This window comes from Bos indicus, chromosome 11 (assembly GCF_029378745.1).
Source record: "Bos indicus isolate NIAB-ARS_2022 breed Sahiwal x Tharparkar chromosome 11, NIAB-ARS_B.indTharparkar_mat_pri_1.0, whole genome shotgun sequence".
NCBI classification, from domain to species: Eukaryota; Metazoa; Chordata; class Mammalia; order Artiodactyla; family Bovidae; genus Bos; species Bos indicus.
Genome location: NC_091770.1, coordinates 105,913,452 through 105,928,587, shown reverse-complemented (window position 1 = coordinate 105,928,587; position 15,136 = coordinate 105,913,452). Strand labels below are relative to the sequence as shown.

The following is a 15,136-nucleotide window of genomic DNA, read 5'->3' as shown; positions in this document are numbered from 1 at the left end:
CCTGTGGCCCTCATTGCCCTGCTTCCCCTCCCAGCCACACTTTGGCTGGGCGAGGGTCTGCCCTGTGAGTACCCCGGTCTCTAGGGCTCCCCCTGCTCCCAGAAGCAGCTCAGTGAGAGCTGTGGTGGGAGGCGGGACGCCAGGCAAGCTTTTTGGGGGCTGGAACTCTATGGGCCTGGGAGCGGGGGCACTACAGCTGTCGGGTCTGAAGGTTTTCCTGAAGGTTTTCCTCTTGGAATGTCAAGCCCAGGAGAAATGCCACCTGGCCAGGCTTGGGAGGGAGGAAGATGTTTTCCTGGAAGGGGTGGGCCCAGACTTCTGAAGACCTTTTTTACTGACACATGCTTCCCAATCTGCCCGACCTCAAGAGACAGCAGTTGTGGGGTCCCCAGCGGGGCTGACAGGCCAAGGAGATGGGCCCAGAGGACTCAGGATGGAGGGCTGGGCCCCAGGCTGCACGGACGCCGCTTGTGACCAGAGAGAGTGGGAAGCAAGGGTGCTGTGCTGCCCCGCAGCGTTCGGAGTCCCTGGGCTGGAGTGCAGCTCTTCCCGGGGGCTCTAAGGCCAAGAAGGTCCCCTAGACCCAGCCTTATGCTAGAGGCCAGGAGCAGTGGCACCTTCAGTGAAGTGTGGGCTGTGTGCTAGGCTCAGAGGAAGCGGGTGTGGCAGAGGTCACAGGAAATGCTCAGGGGCACCCTTACCCTCTATCCCTGAGGCCAACAAGGCTGGACACAGGGAAAGCCACTCCAGGCCCTCTTCTCTCCTTCAAAAGGAACCACATGTCAGCTGGACCAGGGTTTTGTGTTCTGACTTGGGCGGGGGGGTGCGGTTTGCATCTGGCAGCCCCATACTCTACACAGGCAGCAGGCTGGCATGGATCTTTACAAAAACAAACTTTATTGACAGTCACAGGCCTCCAGGGCAAGCTCTGAGGTGACGAAGGGCCCCGGCCCCTCCCCCACTTGCCTGGGCACCTACCAGCTGAGGGAGGAAGTCTGGGGACTCCTGCGGTGCTAAGTTTAGAAGCAGGGCCTTCCCTGCAGCCCAGGGGGTGTGGGGGCCCTGCACAGAGCTACCCTCCCCAGAGCCTGCGTGAGTGCAGGACTGGGACCCCCACTGGGTGGGCTACACCCAGGGCCATCCTGTCACCCAGAGCCAATGGAGCTTGGCAGTTGCCTCTCTTGGCACCAAAGACAACAAAAGGAGAAAGCTGCTTCCCTGAAGAACAAAGATGCTTTGAAGACAGGCTTGCGGGGGGCGCTGACCACAGGCAGGACCCCCACCCGCGGCCTCATCAGCTCTCCTTGCCTCCACTGCTCTTCTGCTCTGAGGCTGTGGCCTTTGTCAGGTTCCCCGCTTCTCGCTTCAGGACACTAAGCAGAGTCTGCGAGCTCTCCAGGATCTGCGGACAGAGACACCAGCCAGTTAACACTCTTCCTCCCGTCGGAAGGTTGCCACAGCCCGGCGCCCTCTCCTATGCCGGGCCCTGCTCCCCTCTGAGTATAGCCCAAAGCCCACTGCTCACACCCTGGGAAGCCGGCTCACACCTCCGGCTGCCGCTGCTGCTCAGTCTGGAGCCAGCGACACGGCGACAAGACGCCAACAGTAGGACCCAGGCCGCGCTGTCACTCCACGGGGGCCGACGACCTGTCTAGGCGCCTCAGGGCCAGCACCCGGACCCGAGCCCCACCTTGAGGTAGGCGGCTTCTGTCTCCGCGATGGTCCGATCGAACTCGTTCCGAGAGGCGATCTTACGCGCCAGGTTCTCGTTGACTCGGGCCAGCTTCTCCGTCAGCTGCCTCACCTCGTTCTGCAGCCTCTGCTTCTCCTCCTCCTCCTGCTGGATCTGCCGGCACAGCTCCTCCCGCTTCTGGCACAGCTCCTCGATGCCTGGGGCGGGCGGGGAGCGGGCGCGGTGGGCGCCGGGGGCTGAGGCGGGAACGGGAGCGCCGGCCCCAGCGCGCGAGGCGAGAGGCCAGTGAAGGCCCGGGCGCCCAGACCAGGCCGGCGGCCGGCGTCCCAGGGCGTCTGGCGTCTCAGAAGGCCCCGCGCGAGCCCCCATGCTGTCTGAGGGGCCGAGCGCGCCCAGGCCCCCGCACCCTGCTCGCGCCACACACGCCGGCTCTCGGGGCGCCCACTCCGCGGCTCCGCCCGGCGTCCGGGCCGCTCCGGCCGGAACAACCGCGCGCTGCGGGCCAGCACCGGCCCGGGCCCGCAGGCCGGCGACCCCGCCGCCCTCCCAGCCTGCCCGCCGGCCTCGCCGCGCGGCCACTCACACTTGACCAGCTCGTTGTTGTAATTCTGCAGCGCCGCGCCTTGCTGGGTCATGGTCGCCGCCGTGCCCCGCCGCCCCAACCGCCGCTGCCGCCCCCCTCGGCGCCTGCGCACGATCTCCGCTCGCCCCGCCCCCAGCAGCGTCACCGCCCCTGCGCCTCTCGCCGCGCACCGTGTGCGTCATCGTCGCGCATGCGCGCCCAGCCTGGCGTCATCGCGGCGCGCCTCGCCGAGCGGCTCTGAGGGCTGGTGGTCGCAGATGGCGGCGGCGGCGGCGGAGGCGGGCCGTGACGCGGGGCCTGCGCAGGAGCTGCTGGCGGCCTGGAACACCGTGAGCACTGGGCTGGTGCCTCCGGCCGCGCTGGGACTGGTGAGGCCCGAGCAGAGGGCGTCCGTCCTGGCTTCCCTCCGTGTTCCACAGCCCTTCCCTCGCGTGGGCCTGCGTCCCTGCGACGAAGGGCGGCGGGGTTCCCGTGGCCTTCCGTCCGCGCTGTCCCTTTCCCGCTTGTCCTTACCTGTCTCCACCCTCTCCGCCTCCGCGCTGCGTCCCCTTCTCCTCACGGTTTTCTGTACTGCAGGCGTCCTCCCGGACCAGCGGTGCCGTCCCTCCAAAAGAGGAGGAGCTCCGGGCGGCGGTGGAAGTGCTCAGGGGCCACGGTCTGCACTCGGTCCTGGAGGAGTGGTTCGTAGAGGTGCTGCAGACCGACCTGCAGGCCAACATCTCCCTCGAGTTCTGGAATGCCATCTCTCAGCGCGAGAACTGTGCGGACGAACCCCAGTGCCTTCTGTTGCTCCTCGATGCTTTCGGTCTGCTGGAGAGCCGCCTGGATCCCTACCTGCGTAGTCTAGAGCTCCTGGAGAAATGGACTCGCCTGGGCTTGCTGATGGGCACCGGTGCTCAGGGGCTTCGGGAGAAGGTCCACACCACGTTGCGAGGCGTCCTGTTCTTTTCGACTCCCAGAGCTTTTCAGGAGATGATCCAGCGCCTCTATGGGCGCTTCTTGAGAGTTTACATGCAGAGTAAGAGAAAGGGGGAAGGAGGCACAGACCCGGAACTGGAGGGGGAGTTGGACAGCAGGTATGCCCGCCGCCGGTACTACCGCCTTCTGCAGAGCCCGCTGTGTGCGGGCTGCGGCAGTGACAAGCAGCGGTGCTGGTGCCGCCAGGCGCTGGAGCAGTTCCACCGGCTCAGCCAGGTCCTGTGAGTACTGCGCCTGCGCGCCCTGCGTCCCTGTCCCTCCCGGCTCCTGCTCGCCCCTCTGGGTCCAGCCCGCCCCTGCAGAGAGCTGGATGGCTGGCCGGGGGTGGTCTCTGCCACTTGCCCTGGTTCCCAAGGGTTCTCAGGGTGTGTGTGCTCTATGAGTTTATGCCTCTTGTTCTTGCCATGGGTGCATTTGTCATTCACCCTGGCTCAGAACTTTGTACTTTGCTTACACTGAGACTACACGATTCTAAGTTTCACAGCAGAATTCTGTTGTGCCTATTGTAAGCTCTCAGAAGTGGAATGACGTTTGTCTGGGAATTGAGAAAAGTACGGTTGCTATTTCTTCTCTGTAGAGCAAGTCAGAGATTAGACCAGCATGCTGGGCAAAGTGCTGGCCTTTCTAGCCTTGTGAGGAGGGAAGGATTCTGTCGTCCGACCCAGGTCGTGTCATAGGGGTCCCTGACTTTCTGTGGATGCTTACTTCTATAAAATACCTACTTTCCCGTTATTTACTTGGCTGTGTTGGGTCTTGGCTGTGGCACGTGGGCTCTCTTGCTGTGCTGCACGGGCTTCTCTCTGGTTGTGGCCTGTGGGCTCAGAAGCTGCGGCGTGGGGCTTAGTTGCCCCATGACATATGGGATCTTAGTTCCCCAACCAGGAATTGAACCTGTATCCTCTGCATTGGGAGGATTCTTAACCCCTGGGCCACTCGGGACGTCCCGTGGCCCCTTATGATGGTTTTGTCAGTTTGAGTGACGTGGCAGCTGCACAGCTGTCAGAGTCTTCTCACGGGACTGAGGGTGTGGCATGTTCCACAGAAGCTTTGTTCTCTTGGGGTTTCTGCCATCACGGGTCAGGATCAGCACTGAGAAGCAGAGACTGCTACATCTGTGGTAAACAGATGTACGTAATAAAAGTGTACGTGGCCGGAGCAGTGACGTCTTTAGCTATTGTTTGAGGGCCGTTGTTAGGAGGTGGACGAGGCCTTCGCCCCAGTAGCCAGAGACGTTGACCCCTTGGGGAGAGCGGGAGGTGCCTTACCGGTGCTCTGTCATCTCAGCGGCTTTGCCTTGAATTCCCCGATGCGGTTTTGCCCCAGCGGGAGGGCTGCAGGAGGCTGTGCTGAGGGTGTGGGGCGGGTGCGCGTGCCGTGTGCAACACGGGCAGGCCTCTCCTCCAGGCACAGGCTCAGTCTGCTGGAGCGGGTCAGCGCCGAGGCTGTGACCAGCACCCTGCACCAGGTGACCCGGGAGCGGATGGAGGACCGTTGTCGGGGGGAGTACGAACGCTCCTTCCTGCGAGAGTTCCATAAGGTGAGGCCCTGCCCCCCGCCCACAGACGAGAAGAGGCTGCTGGCAAAACTGACTAGGTGCCTTGGCTTTAGAAGTGGGCAGAGTGTGGTGACCTGGGTGAATCAGGGCGCTGCTGGTGACTGAAGCTGTCTTGGTGCTGGGTGGAGGCTGGTCATCCTGGGCCCACCCTGGCGCCAGTGAGGAAGAGCCTGTGACGTGCTTGCTGAGATCTGTGCAGGGCCACATGGCTAGAGGCAGCCCTAAGGTCTGGGCTGTCCCAGCGAGGGGCCTTGGGGTGTCCATGCTGTTGGGGCGTGGCCTGGGGCCTGCCCTGGGCTGCACAACATTGTGGGAGAGCTGGGCCCAACCGTGGGGCTCTCAGCCTGCCTCACTTCCCACCTGCCCTCCTCTGCTACATCCTGCTGCCTGTCTCCTGAGGACGTGTGTGCGCTGCAGTGCTGAGGGTTGGGTGGTGTTCAGTGCTGGGGCCCCTGCAGCGGGGTGTAGCGCACGCCTGGAGGCCCGGGGATAGCTGTCCTGTCCCCAGGCGGCAGACTGTCCGGGCCGTCTTGCTGCTGGCCGGGTGCGCGGTCCCCAGGGTGTGTCCGTCCACTCAGACGCAGCGCTCTCTGTGAGAGCTAGTGTGGCCGGAGACGAGCCTGGTGCTGGTGTGTGTGGGGGGAGGCCCTGGGAGGCCCCTTCAGGCCCCCATCTGCTGATCTCACTGTGCTCCTGGTCTCGGACAGGTGGCCTGGGGCTCCCAAGGCCCAGCCCGTGGCAGGCAGCTGCACCTCTGCCCTGGGCTTGGGCCCTGGAGCCCCACACCTGTGCTCTCCCGACAGTGGATTGAGAGAGTGGTCGGCTGGCTGGGCAAGGTGTTCCTGCAGGATGGCCCCAGCAGGCCCGCGTCCCCGGAGCCGGGCACCACGCTGCGCCGCTGGCGGTGCCACGTGCAGAGGTTCTTCTACCGCATCTACGCCGGCCTGCGCATCGAGGAGCTCTTCAGCATCATCCGAGGTCAGCCCGCCCGCCGGGAGCCCCTGCACTCGCCTCTGCCCTCAGCCTGCGATGGGGGTCAGGGACACCAGGACCCCTGCCTCTGGAGCACAGCCGGGCCCCACCCAGCATCCACATTGGGCAGGAGAGGCGCCTTGTCTGCCCCCTAGCTCTGCACTGGCCCTTGGGCTCTGCTCCGTCCATCTGCTCCTCGGGGTGGCTGTGCTCAAGGGTGCGGGCCCCTGAGGGCACAGGGGCCACACCTGGCCCCCCGCAGGGCCTCTCTCTGCAGCCTGTGGAGGTGTGGCCGCTCACCCTCCAGGCCTCCGTCCACCTGTCTGTGGGCACACCACGTGTGCACGTGCCAGGATCAGCCTTTCCCCACAGACTTCCCGGACTCCAGGCCCGCTGTGGAAGACCTCAAGTACTGCCTGGAGAGGACCGACCAGAGGCCGCAGCTGCTCGTGTCCCTCAAGGCTGCCCTGGAGACGCGGCTGCTCCACCCAGGTAGAGCCTGGGAGGGGTGAAGAAGCTTTTCTGTGGCCCTCGGGGGCGGGGTTCTGCCGCAGCCTGTGAGAACAGGTCCACTCTTCAGTACCGGCGGTGGGGCTGGAGGAGGGGCAGTACCGCAGATCACGTACTGGGGGTGACGGCGCAGTGGGACCTGCGGGTCACCTGACCGGGGTGTCTGTCTCCGCGTCACTGTGTTGCTCGGGGTCTCCTGTCCCGACCGCAGGCGTGAACACGTGTGACATCATCACCCTGTACATCTCTGCTATCAAGGCGCTGCGCGTGCTGGACCCGTCCATGGTTGTCCTGGAGGTGGCCTGTGAGCCCATTCGCCGGTACCTGCGGTGAGCGCGGGGCAGCTGAGGGAACCCTCAGGGCCCCCAGCCCCACTTGTGCTGCTGAGCCCCTGCAGGCCTTGGTGGAGCGAAAGGACGTGGTCCCCTGGGCACCAGGCGTCCTCCCAGGTCGGGCAGCCCAGCTGGGCGCCTTCCTTTTGCCAGTGCTGGCCGTGGGCCTGCAGCCCAGGGTCACCACACCCGTGTGCCGGCCAAGAGCCAGGTCAGCGCAGATGGACACACAGGCTCAACTTTGCCTCTTTGCGAGCTGGCCCAGGGCTGATGGGAGGGACGGGTCTTGTGTTGGCCTTTTCACCCCGGGGAGCAGCCTCTTGACTGTTGGCCAAGGAGCGCAGCCAGCCAGGAGCCCCTGGGGCAGTAGAGACTTGAGCCTGCTGGCCCCTGGCCCTGCGTGGCTTGGCCCGGATGTGTCTTGTCGTCTGAGCCCCTGATGCAGGACACAGTGGCTTTTTAAATTTGGGGGGTGGCAGTGGAGTCTGATGGCCTTGCCTTCAGCATGTGCCTGCTGGGTGCTGCCTGCGGGGGTCGGTGGGGTCACGGGGTTGGCTGGAGCAGGCGACGAGGGCTCGTGTTCACCAGGACGCGGGAGGACACAGTGCGGCAGATCGTGGCGGGGCTGACGGGGGACTCGGATGGGACGGGCGACTTGGCTGTTGAGCTGTCCAAGACGGACCCTGCGAGCCTAGAGACCGGGCAGGACAGTGAGGACGACTCTGGCGAGCCGGAGGACTGGGTCCCTGACCCTGTGGACGCAGATCCAGGTCAGCGTCAGGCAGCCCTGCGAGGCCTGGGGTCGTAGGGGGGCCCAGTCGGGTCGGAGCTCTCGCCTCCAGGTTGTCGCTGCACGCACTCGAGCTTTAGGAGGTCCTTGGTCCATGCCCGACCTGGCCTGGTTCCCCAGGGTGCTTCCCCTGGCTGGCTGGGCCCACGTGGACTGTGGCCCCCATCAGAGCCCTAGGGGGTGCCCTGCCTGCCCCCCCACCCCGCCCCCTGGCCCTGCTGCTTCCGCTGGAGGAGGGGCAGGTTTCGGCACGTCTGCACCAGGGACCCAGAGCCAGGCCTCACGCGGGGGTGCAGTGGGTAGGCTACTCGGTGCAGACGGTGCCGCTTCCACGTATGAGGTGCCCGTGTGCCTGGCCTCCAGGGAAGTCCAGCTCCAAGCGGCGCTCCTCAGACATCATCAGCCTGCTGGTCAGCATCTATGGCAGCAAGGACCTCTTCATCAATGAGTACCGTTCGCTGCTAGCCGACCGCCTGCTGCACCAGTTCAGCTTCAGCCCTGAGCGGTGAGGCCTGCGGGGTCGCCCTGCGTCCAGGGAAGGCGTGGCCCTGACTCAGGACAGTTGTCCTCTGTCAGCTCCAGTGTTCAGTGGAGACGAGCACAGTCCCCAGGCGCGGCAGGGACCAGCCTGTGCTCGACCGCTGCCTGGGTGCCTGGGGACGGCCCAAGAACGTGGAGTGGCCGCTCCTGGGGCCCCTGCCTGGCCCCCCGGGCTGGGGGACGGGGGTGCAGGGCGCTGGGTGTCGCCCGCAGGGGCTGGCTGGGGCAGGGGCACTGAGCCCTCAGAGACGCGTGCTTGCAGGGAGATTCGCAACGTGGAGCTGCTGAAACTGCGCTTTGGCGAGGCCCCGATGCACTTCTGTGAGGTCATGCTCAAGGTAGGCGCCCGGGCTCCCCGCAGCCGCCTGGTCCCCGCCCCCGCCCAGACCCTCAGGAGGCCCGTCTCCCCAGGACATGGCGGACTCGCGCCGCATCAACGCCAACATCCGGGAGGAGGACGAGAAGCGGCCCGCCGAGGAGCAGCCGCCCTTCGGAGTCTATGCCGTCATCCTGTCCAGCGAGTTCTGGCCGCCCTTCAAGGACGAGAAGCTGGAGGTCCCCGAGGACATCAGGGAGGCCCTGGAGGTGTACTGCCGGAAGTACGAGAAGCTGAAGGTAGGGCTGTGCTGCTGCGGCCGCGGGCGCCTCGGGCGAGTCCTGTGTCTGCTCTGGGATCCACGCCCTCTGCGCTCTCCCTGGAGCCCGTGTGTGCGCACGCTCCACGCTCTGCTGTGCCCGACGGTGCTGGCGCCAGTCTTGACCCTGGGCCGCCTCTGCAACGTCCGCCCGCTTGTTCTCAGAACCCAGGGCTGGTGGCAGTGCTTGGCCCAGGACACCCACTGTGTCGCCTCGGTGGGTGTCTCCAGGGAGTCTCCTGGCTTCTCTTGGGGTGTTTGGCGGCTCCTCTGGGTTTGCTGTGAGCCGGTGCCGGGGCGGGCTGGGTGTGGCTGTTAAGGTTGAAGACCTGAGGTCCTGAGTCGGGAGAGGCTCAGCGCTGGAGAGCTGATCCTAGGGGCTTCCTTCCAGAGCCAGGGGAGGGCGGCGGGGGCCAGGGTCCTGGAGCCCGCCTGTGCTCCCCGCCTCAGCCCCACACACCCCTTCCTGGCTAAAGACATCTGAGGGGCCCTCCCCAGCCTCCCTCTGTGCCCCAGCACGCCTGTCAGGAGAGGCCCCACCAGCTTCCTCCAGGGCGTCCCCCTGGGTCCGAAGGCAGACTCAGACACGGCCCCCTTCTCAGGTTGGTGCGCCCAATGAGACAGCTGTCCTCCAGCTGGGTGCTGGAGCGCCTGGGGGGGCCTCTGCTCCCCCCAGCGGGTCTCCTGCCCGAGGGCGGTGCTGCATACATGGGGGTGGTCATGGCCTCTGCTGCTGGCCACACAGCTGTCCCGCTGCAGACCCGAGTTGGGGTTGAAAAGGTCACGGTTTGGAGCCACAGCGCCTGGTTAGGACCCGGCCAGCTGCTGACTGTGGAGAGCTTCAGCATCACGTCCCCTTCAGAGCCGTGGAGGCTGCGGGACTCGGGGCAGCGCTTGGCCCAGAGTCACCCTACCGGTGTCCCCGGTGGTGGCCGTAACAAAGACCACAGACAGGTGCCGTAAACACGACAGAGACCTGTTTTCTCAGTTGCAGCATCTGTCAAGGGCATCTGTGACATCAACAGAAACTCAATTCAGGGTGTTAGCAGGGCTGTGCCCCCTCCACAGGCTCCAAGAGAGGGTCCTCTGTCCTCGTGGTGGCCGAGCTCCAGGTGCTCCTGGCTGTGGGTGCGTCGCTCTGACCCCAGCTCGTGTTACCCGGCCTCTCCCAGTGTCTGGTGCAGAGTTCCCTCTTCCTCTGAGGACCCCAGGCCCCACTCCGTGTGACCGTACCTTAACAAGCTGCCTTTAGGGACCCAGGCCAGCATCTCTGCCCTGCTGCTGAGGCCTAAGCCTGTGGGCGTCCACGCAGGTCTCAGCGTCCAGTGCCCGGACTGGGGCTCCCATGCCTCTCCTGCTCCCCCCATGCTGGTCCCAGGACGCTGCTGGCTGATGTGGCTTTGACACAGCTCACCTCTCGGGCCCCGTGGAGGTGCACTCTGTCGCGGAGTGCGTGGCGTGGTGCGCTCCTTTGGGCTCGCCGGTCCTCCTTGGATTCCCCCTCGGTTCACACGAGCAGTGAGGAAGCTGCAGGCTGCACTTCCCACACTTCACTTGGAAATCTCAGCCCAGCATCCCGCGTCTCCCTCCAGCCCTCTCACCCCAGCGGAGCTGTCTCTGCTGTTCCTTCAGCGGCCGCCTTGCAGTCGTTTCCAGGGGCGCCGCGACAGGCCTCACCGGAAGGGCCTTTTGGGTTATGTTTCTCCCTGTAGTCTCCCCAGGGCAACCCTGGCTTCACCAGCACGCAGCTCAGAACGTTCCAAGTCCTCCCCTCCCCCAGCGCCACAGCCAGAGCTGTGTTTCTGGGAAAGGTGCTTGCTCCAGCAGCACGCTCCACCCGCACTGAGGTCTATCACCATTCCGCGGTGGCCGTGACAAAGCCTGCTCGCCAGGTGGCAGAGCGGTAGGACCTGCTCCTGGCCCTGCAGGCTGGGTCTGTGGTGGAGGGCTGGGCGGGGCTGCGGGCCTCCTGGAGGCTGCAGACCAGTCCCTCCCCCATCTTCCAGCTCCACTCTGCTTCCCGTGTCTGCGCACCCACCCTCTGACAGGTACACCGGTCTATTAGGTTAGGGCCCGCGTCCCTCCCAGACCTTGTCTTCCCTACCGACATCCGCAGGTCAGGTCACGTTCTGAGATCCTGGGATCAAGAAGTGGGCATGTCTCGTGGGGACACGGTGGCCTGGCTGTTGGGTGCTGCTTGCTGAGGGGAGGAAACTGGAACCCCACCGGGTGCTGGTTTGGCTGCCACTGCAGCTGCCACCCGCCGGGTGGGGGTGGAGCCCTTCCCCGCCTGCTCCCAGGTTGTAAAGCCTGGTCCAGCGGGACCCGCCGAACGGCCCGCGCTGACCCTGTCCTCCCCAGGCCATGCGGACGCTCAGCTGGAAGCACACCCTGGGCTTGGTGACAATGGACGTGGAGCTGGCTGACCGCACCCTGTCCGTGGCGGTGACCCCGGTGCAGGCTGTGGTCTTGCTGTATTTCCAGGACCAAGGTGAGCTCCCCAGCCGCGCCCACCCCCGACCCACCCCACCCCAGCCGGCCCCGCCTCAGCCACGCCCCCAGGAGGACACGCCCCGTCTCCCGAGGAGGGTGGGCGGGCCCGAGCGGCTCCCCGCCGCCAGCCCCTCCCCCAGGTCCTGCCGAGCTGGGCCCGCGAGGGGCACAGCGGAGCCCGCCCGCCCACGCCCGCCGCCTGCCCGCAGCCAGCTGGGGCCTGGAGGAGCTGAGCGAGGCGGTGAAGATGCCGGCCGCGCTGCTGCGGCGCCGCCTGTCCGTGTGGCTGCAGCAGGGCGTGCTGCGCGAGGAGCCGGCCGGCACCTTCTCGGTAGTGGAGGAAGAGCGGCCACAGGACCGAGATAACATGGTGCTGGTCGACAGCGACGACGAGAGCGACTCGGGCCTGGCCTCGCAAGCCGACCAGAAGGAGGAGGAGCTGCTGGTGCGCCCGGCCCGCCCGCGGGGGCGGGGGGCGGGGGGCGGGGGTGGGGCGGGGCGGCCTGACCGCGGCTGTTCCCCCAGCTCTTCTGGACGTACATCCAGGCCATGCTGACCAACCTGGAGAGCCTGTCGCTGGAGCGCATCTACAGCATGCTGCGCATGTTCGTGGTCACCGGCCCCGCGCTGGCCGAGATCGACTTGCAGGAGCTCCAGGGCTTCCTGCAGAGGAAGGTGCGCGACCAGCAGCTCGTCTATTCCGCCGGCGTCTACCGCCTGCCCAAGAGTTGTGGCTGAGCCGCCGCCAGGCCCCGCCCGCCCCCCCCCCAGAATGCGAGTAAAGAGATGGTTCTTCATGCTCCGTGTCGTGTCAGCTCTGTGGCCCCAGGGACACGTGCTCAGGCCCTCCCCGCGCCGCCGACTCTGGGCGTGTGCTCCGGTTCTGCACATCTGGCCTCCTCGCATCCAGGCAGAGCGGGTCCCCCCAGCAGGTGGGGGCTGCACACCTGTGTGGGCTCCAGGCCAGGAGGAGTCCTGGCACATGAGTGTCCGGTCACCGTGGCTAACGAAAACCCACGTCAGGCTCGTGGCTCCGGCCAATGAGGGGCAGCCAACTGGGAAACAGACCTCCTGGATCTCTGCCCAAGGGCCCCCAGCCCTGGCCTCACCCCGCTGGCCTTGGAGAGAACTCGGGTCCCCCTCCCTCTACCCGGCCTGAGGGTCCAGACCCCAGTGCTGGGCTGAGAGCCCCAGGACTCCTGTGGCCCCAGGGTGTTGTCAGAATGTGTGAGGCGGGTGGGCAGACAGGCGGCCCCTCGCATCTGCAGCGCGAGGGGCTGCCTGTGTCCCCGCTGTGGTCTAGCAGTCAGTGCTGGGGGCTGACAGTGAGGCGTGCTTTCTGAAAGACCCACCCCTCCCACGCCCCTGAGGTGTGCTTGGGGGCGCCCGGGGGCCAGGCTGTTCCCCCAAGGGAGAGGCCGGGCCCAGGGAGCCAGCCGCCCCCAGGGCTACGCACAGGCCCCGTCCAGCCGCTCTGGAGGCCCAGCACTGGCCCCGCCCCAGCTCCCAGGAGGCGGTGGGGTGGGTGTTGGTGCCAGGCCTGAGGCCTTCAAGCTGTGCTGAGCATCACAGGCACTGCGGCCCAACCTTCATTCATTCAGCTTGTCTGGCTGGACCCGCTCAAGCCTGGTGGCACTGCCGCCCCAGGTGACAAAGGCCCTTCAGGACAAGCGTCTGCACTGCCCACCCCCTCCGCAGGGCGTCCCAGGCCCCCTGGCTCCCCCGGTCTCACCCCAGCGCCCCTCCTGTCCTGTTCTGCTTGAGGGCCCCAGTGCTGGCTTTGCTTCCAGGGCCCTTCCCTTTTTTTTGGCCACACCAAGGGTCATCTGGGGTCTCGATTCCCCGATCAGGGACTGAACCCCAGCCATGGCAGGGGCACCCGGAGCCCTGACCGCAGGGCCACCAGGAGCTCGCTCTAAGACTCCTTACGCCCCAGGTTGGGGTTTGCCACGGGGTTTGAAGGAAGACGTGGAGGGCCTCGCAGAGCCTGAGGGGTCTGTGGATGTGAGGGGCTGGCAGGTGTCCCCTTTGGACGCGGACCACCCGGGGGCTGTGCTGTGGTCACGGGAAGAGGACTTCCTGCCTGGCACTGGGCTGGGCCTGTCTTCGTTGTCCTAGCCTGGGTGAAACCGGCTGGACCGGCCTGGCAGGGTGGCATTGCCGGCCCCTGGGCATGGGCACACCTGCCCCAAGTCCCTCTGGACTCTGCACGAGCGTGTGAAACCCAGCGTCTCAAGTCACTGCCTCAGTCATCGGGCGCAGAGGTGTGCCAGGAGCCGCCCCCAGGAAGTGGCACCGTGCGAGGGTCAGGGAAGTCCCTGGCAACCAGGGTTTGGCTGCAGCCCCCAGTGCCTTGGAGGGTCAGGTGTGGGACAGGTATTTCCTCCTGCTGCCTGAGTTTGCTTGCCAGGTCCTTAGGGGAAGAGGGGAAGGGCTGAGGTTAACCTGGAGCTCCCGCGAGCCGCACTTGTCTGGTGTGTGGGAAGGTCACACAGGGAACAGACCGCAGAGCTGGCCATGAGTTCTAACTAACAACACAACTAACCCAGAGCTCCAGACGCTGTCATAGTGGTTTAAGAGCCGCCTGCTCAAGGGTGTTCTGCGAACACTGCCAGGTCCAGGCCCAGGCCTCCTGCTCTGGGGAGTGTGGGGACATTAGTCAGCTGCACCCCAGGCCAGCCTCCCTCCACCAAGCTGCTGCAGCCCTCATCCTGACAAACAGAGGCTGGGGCTTGCCCACTGTGGGCTTTCCAGGCCGCCGCCTCCCTGCCCCCAGGGGCCCCAGTACAGGTGGTACCGCTTCCCATGAAGTGGTCCTCCCCCAAGGCCAGGGCAGCCCCGCCGCCACCCTGCCTCAGACCTGGCCGGGGCACTCCAGGCCGCCCTATCAGCCCTGTCCATCCTGGGGACCAACTGCCCAGGGCTCCCCGAGGCGCCCAGCTCCCAGGGCAGCGAAGCTCCAGGAGAGGCCCTGCCCCCGCCCTCCCTGCCTCACAGCTCCATTGTGAGGTCAGCGCCTTCCGCCGAGCTCCGGCCAGAGGCGTGCGGCGGGCCGGGGGCTGGACATGGCCGCCTGTCCCCAGCCCGACTCCCGCCTGCTCGGCGGCCCCCTCGGCCTCATGTGCCTGTCCCTTTTGCTCATCCCTGCTGCAGGTGCGGCCTCCCCCAGCCCCGGCCATGCCCAGCCAGGCCCAGGGGCCGCGGGGGCGGGGTTCACAGGTCGGCCACTGGCAGGTGACTTGGGCCCCTTGGCTGCCCGGCCGTGTCTCTGCAGCTGGAGCCTACTGCGAGTGCAGCCTCGGCCTCAGCCGCGAGGCCCTCATCGCCCTGCTGGTGGTGCTGGCGGGCATCAGCGCTAGCTGCTTCTGCGCCCTGGTCATCGTGGCCGTTGGTGTCATTCGAGCCAAGGGGTGCGTGAATCCCAGGGCTGACCGGCGGGGGGCGGGTGGGGACTGTGGGTCAAGCTGTCCCCCCAGCCTCCCAGTCTCACCGGGTGAGGTCAGCAGGACTTGGGAAGGATGTCTCTCAGACTGGGTTAGGGAGAGGTGGAGGGGGGGCACCTCTGGACGCTTGGAGGCCAGCTGCGTTGTTCACAGACTCACGCCTCACCTTTATCCCCCCCACCCCAGTGAAACGTGCCCTGCACACATGGACAGCAGGTGAGTGACCCCAGGGGAGGGCCCCAAGGGTGAGCTGTGCCCCTGGGAGGTGGAGGCCCCCGGGAGGTGGAGGCCTGGGTGGCCAGGGCGGCCTGCAGCCGGCCTGACCAGGCCGTGCTGCGCAGGATGGTGGGGCACTTCGGGGTGCAGGAAGACCGCATGGACCTGCGCACGGTGCACGTGGAGTCCCACCTCATGGACCCCGACATGGCGGTCCCCATGATGCAGCCCCTGGAAGAGCATGGCCTCATGACCATCACCATGGACCCGACCCTGGAGGAGCCGCCCCCCCCACCTGAGTAGGGCTTCGGGCGCTGGGGGGAGGGGAATTAAACAGTATTTAGTTACTCTGTGCTGTCCTCCCTGGGCCCCTCTGGGGAGTGTCTGCGGTGGGGG

General features: G+C 66.2%; 3 protein-coding genes across 3 annotated transcripts; 2 read left to right on the top strand and 1 right to left on the bottom strand.

Moving 5' to 3' along the window:
* Nucleotides 1-876: 876 nt before the first annotated feature.
* On the bottom strand, nucleotides 877-2,407 carry SSNA1 (SS nuclear autoantigen 1). The gene is made up of 3 exons (XM_070799759.1): nucleotides 2,277-2,407; nucleotides 1,691-1,890; nucleotides 877-1,402 (listed from the first exon to the last, which is right to left on the bottom strand). The coding sequence occupies exons 1-3, from the start codon at nucleotides 2,326-2,328 to the stop codon at nucleotides 1,295-1,297; spliced, it is 360 nt and encodes a 119-aa protein (XP_070655860.1). The 5' UTR covers nucleotides 2,329-2,407; the 3' UTR covers nucleotides 877-1,294.
* A 74-nt stretch (nucleotides 2,408-2,481) lies between these two features.
* ANAPC2 (anaphase promoting complex subunit 2) lies at nucleotides 2,482-11,878 on the top strand. Its single transcript, XM_070799734.1, has 13 exons — nucleotides 2,482-2,644; nucleotides 2,853-3,475; nucleotides 4,659-4,791; nucleotides 5,613-5,787; nucleotides 6,154-6,273; nucleotides 6,503-6,620; nucleotides 7,212-7,393; nucleotides 7,777-7,918; nucleotides 8,216-8,291; nucleotides 8,365-8,568; nucleotides 10,950-11,079; nucleotides 11,291-11,526; nucleotides 11,607-11,878. Exons 1-13 carry the CDS (start codon nucleotides 2,534-2,536, stop codon nucleotides 11,817-11,819), a joined length of 2,463 nt encoding a protein of 820 aa, XP_070655835.1. The 5' UTR covers nucleotides 2,482-2,533; the 3' UTR covers nucleotides 11,820-11,878.
* A 2,171-nt stretch (nucleotides 11,879-14,049) lies between these two features.
* On the top strand, nucleotides 14,050-15,088 carry TMEM210 (transmembrane protein 210). Its single transcript, XM_070799756.1, has 4 exons — nucleotides 14,050-14,234; nucleotides 14,356-14,491; nucleotides 14,711-14,740; nucleotides 14,866-15,088. The coding sequence occupies exons 1-4, from the start codon at nucleotides 14,147-14,149 to the stop codon at nucleotides 15,041-15,043; spliced, it is 432 nt and encodes a 143-aa protein (XP_070655857.1). The 5' UTR covers nucleotides 14,050-14,146; the 3' UTR covers nucleotides 15,044-15,088.
* Nucleotides 15,089-15,136: the final 48 nt, after the last annotated feature.

Excerpts from the sequence above, each read along its gene's own strand:
- TMEM210 (XM_070799756.1), top strand. The coding sequence starts at position 14,147 with ATGGCCGCCTGTCCCCAGCCCGACTCCCGCCTGCTCGGCGGCCCCCTC. Across the intron at positions 14,492-14,710 it reads GGTGTCATTCGAGCCAAGGG|TGAAACGTGCCCTGCACACA; the intron begins GTGCGTGAATCC and ends CCCCCACCCCAG. Across the intron at positions 14,741-14,865 it reads CCTGCACACATGGACAGCAG|GATGGTGGGGCACTTCGGGG; the intron begins GTGAGTGACCCC and ends CGTGCTGCGCAG.
- SSNA1 (XM_070799759.1), bottom strand. The coding sequence starts at position 2,328 with ATGACCCAGCAAGGCGCGGCGCTGCAGAATTACAACAACGAGCTGGTC. Across the intron at positions 1,891-2,276 it reads CAACAACGAGCTGGTCAAGT|GCATCGAGGAGCTGTGCCAG; the intron begins GTGAGTGGCCGC and ends CGCCCGCCCCAG. Across the intron at positions 1,403-1,690 it reads CAGAAGCCGCCTACCTCAAG|ATCCTGGAGAGCTCGCAGAC; the intron begins GTGGGGCTCGGG and ends CTCTGTCCGCAG.
- ANAPC2 (XM_070799734.1), top strand. The coding sequence starts at position 2,534 with ATGGCGGCGGCGGCGGCGGAGGCGGGCCGTGACGCGGGGCCTGCGCAG. Across the intron at positions 2,645-2,852 it reads CTCCGGCCGCGCTGGGACTG|GCGTCCTCCCGGACCAGCGG; the intron begins GTGAGGCCCGAG and ends TCTGTACTGCAG. Across the intron at positions 8,569-10,949 it reads GGAAGTACGAGAAGCTGAAG|GCCATGCGGACGCTCAGCTG; the intron begins GTAGGGCTGTGC and ends TGTCCTCCCCAG.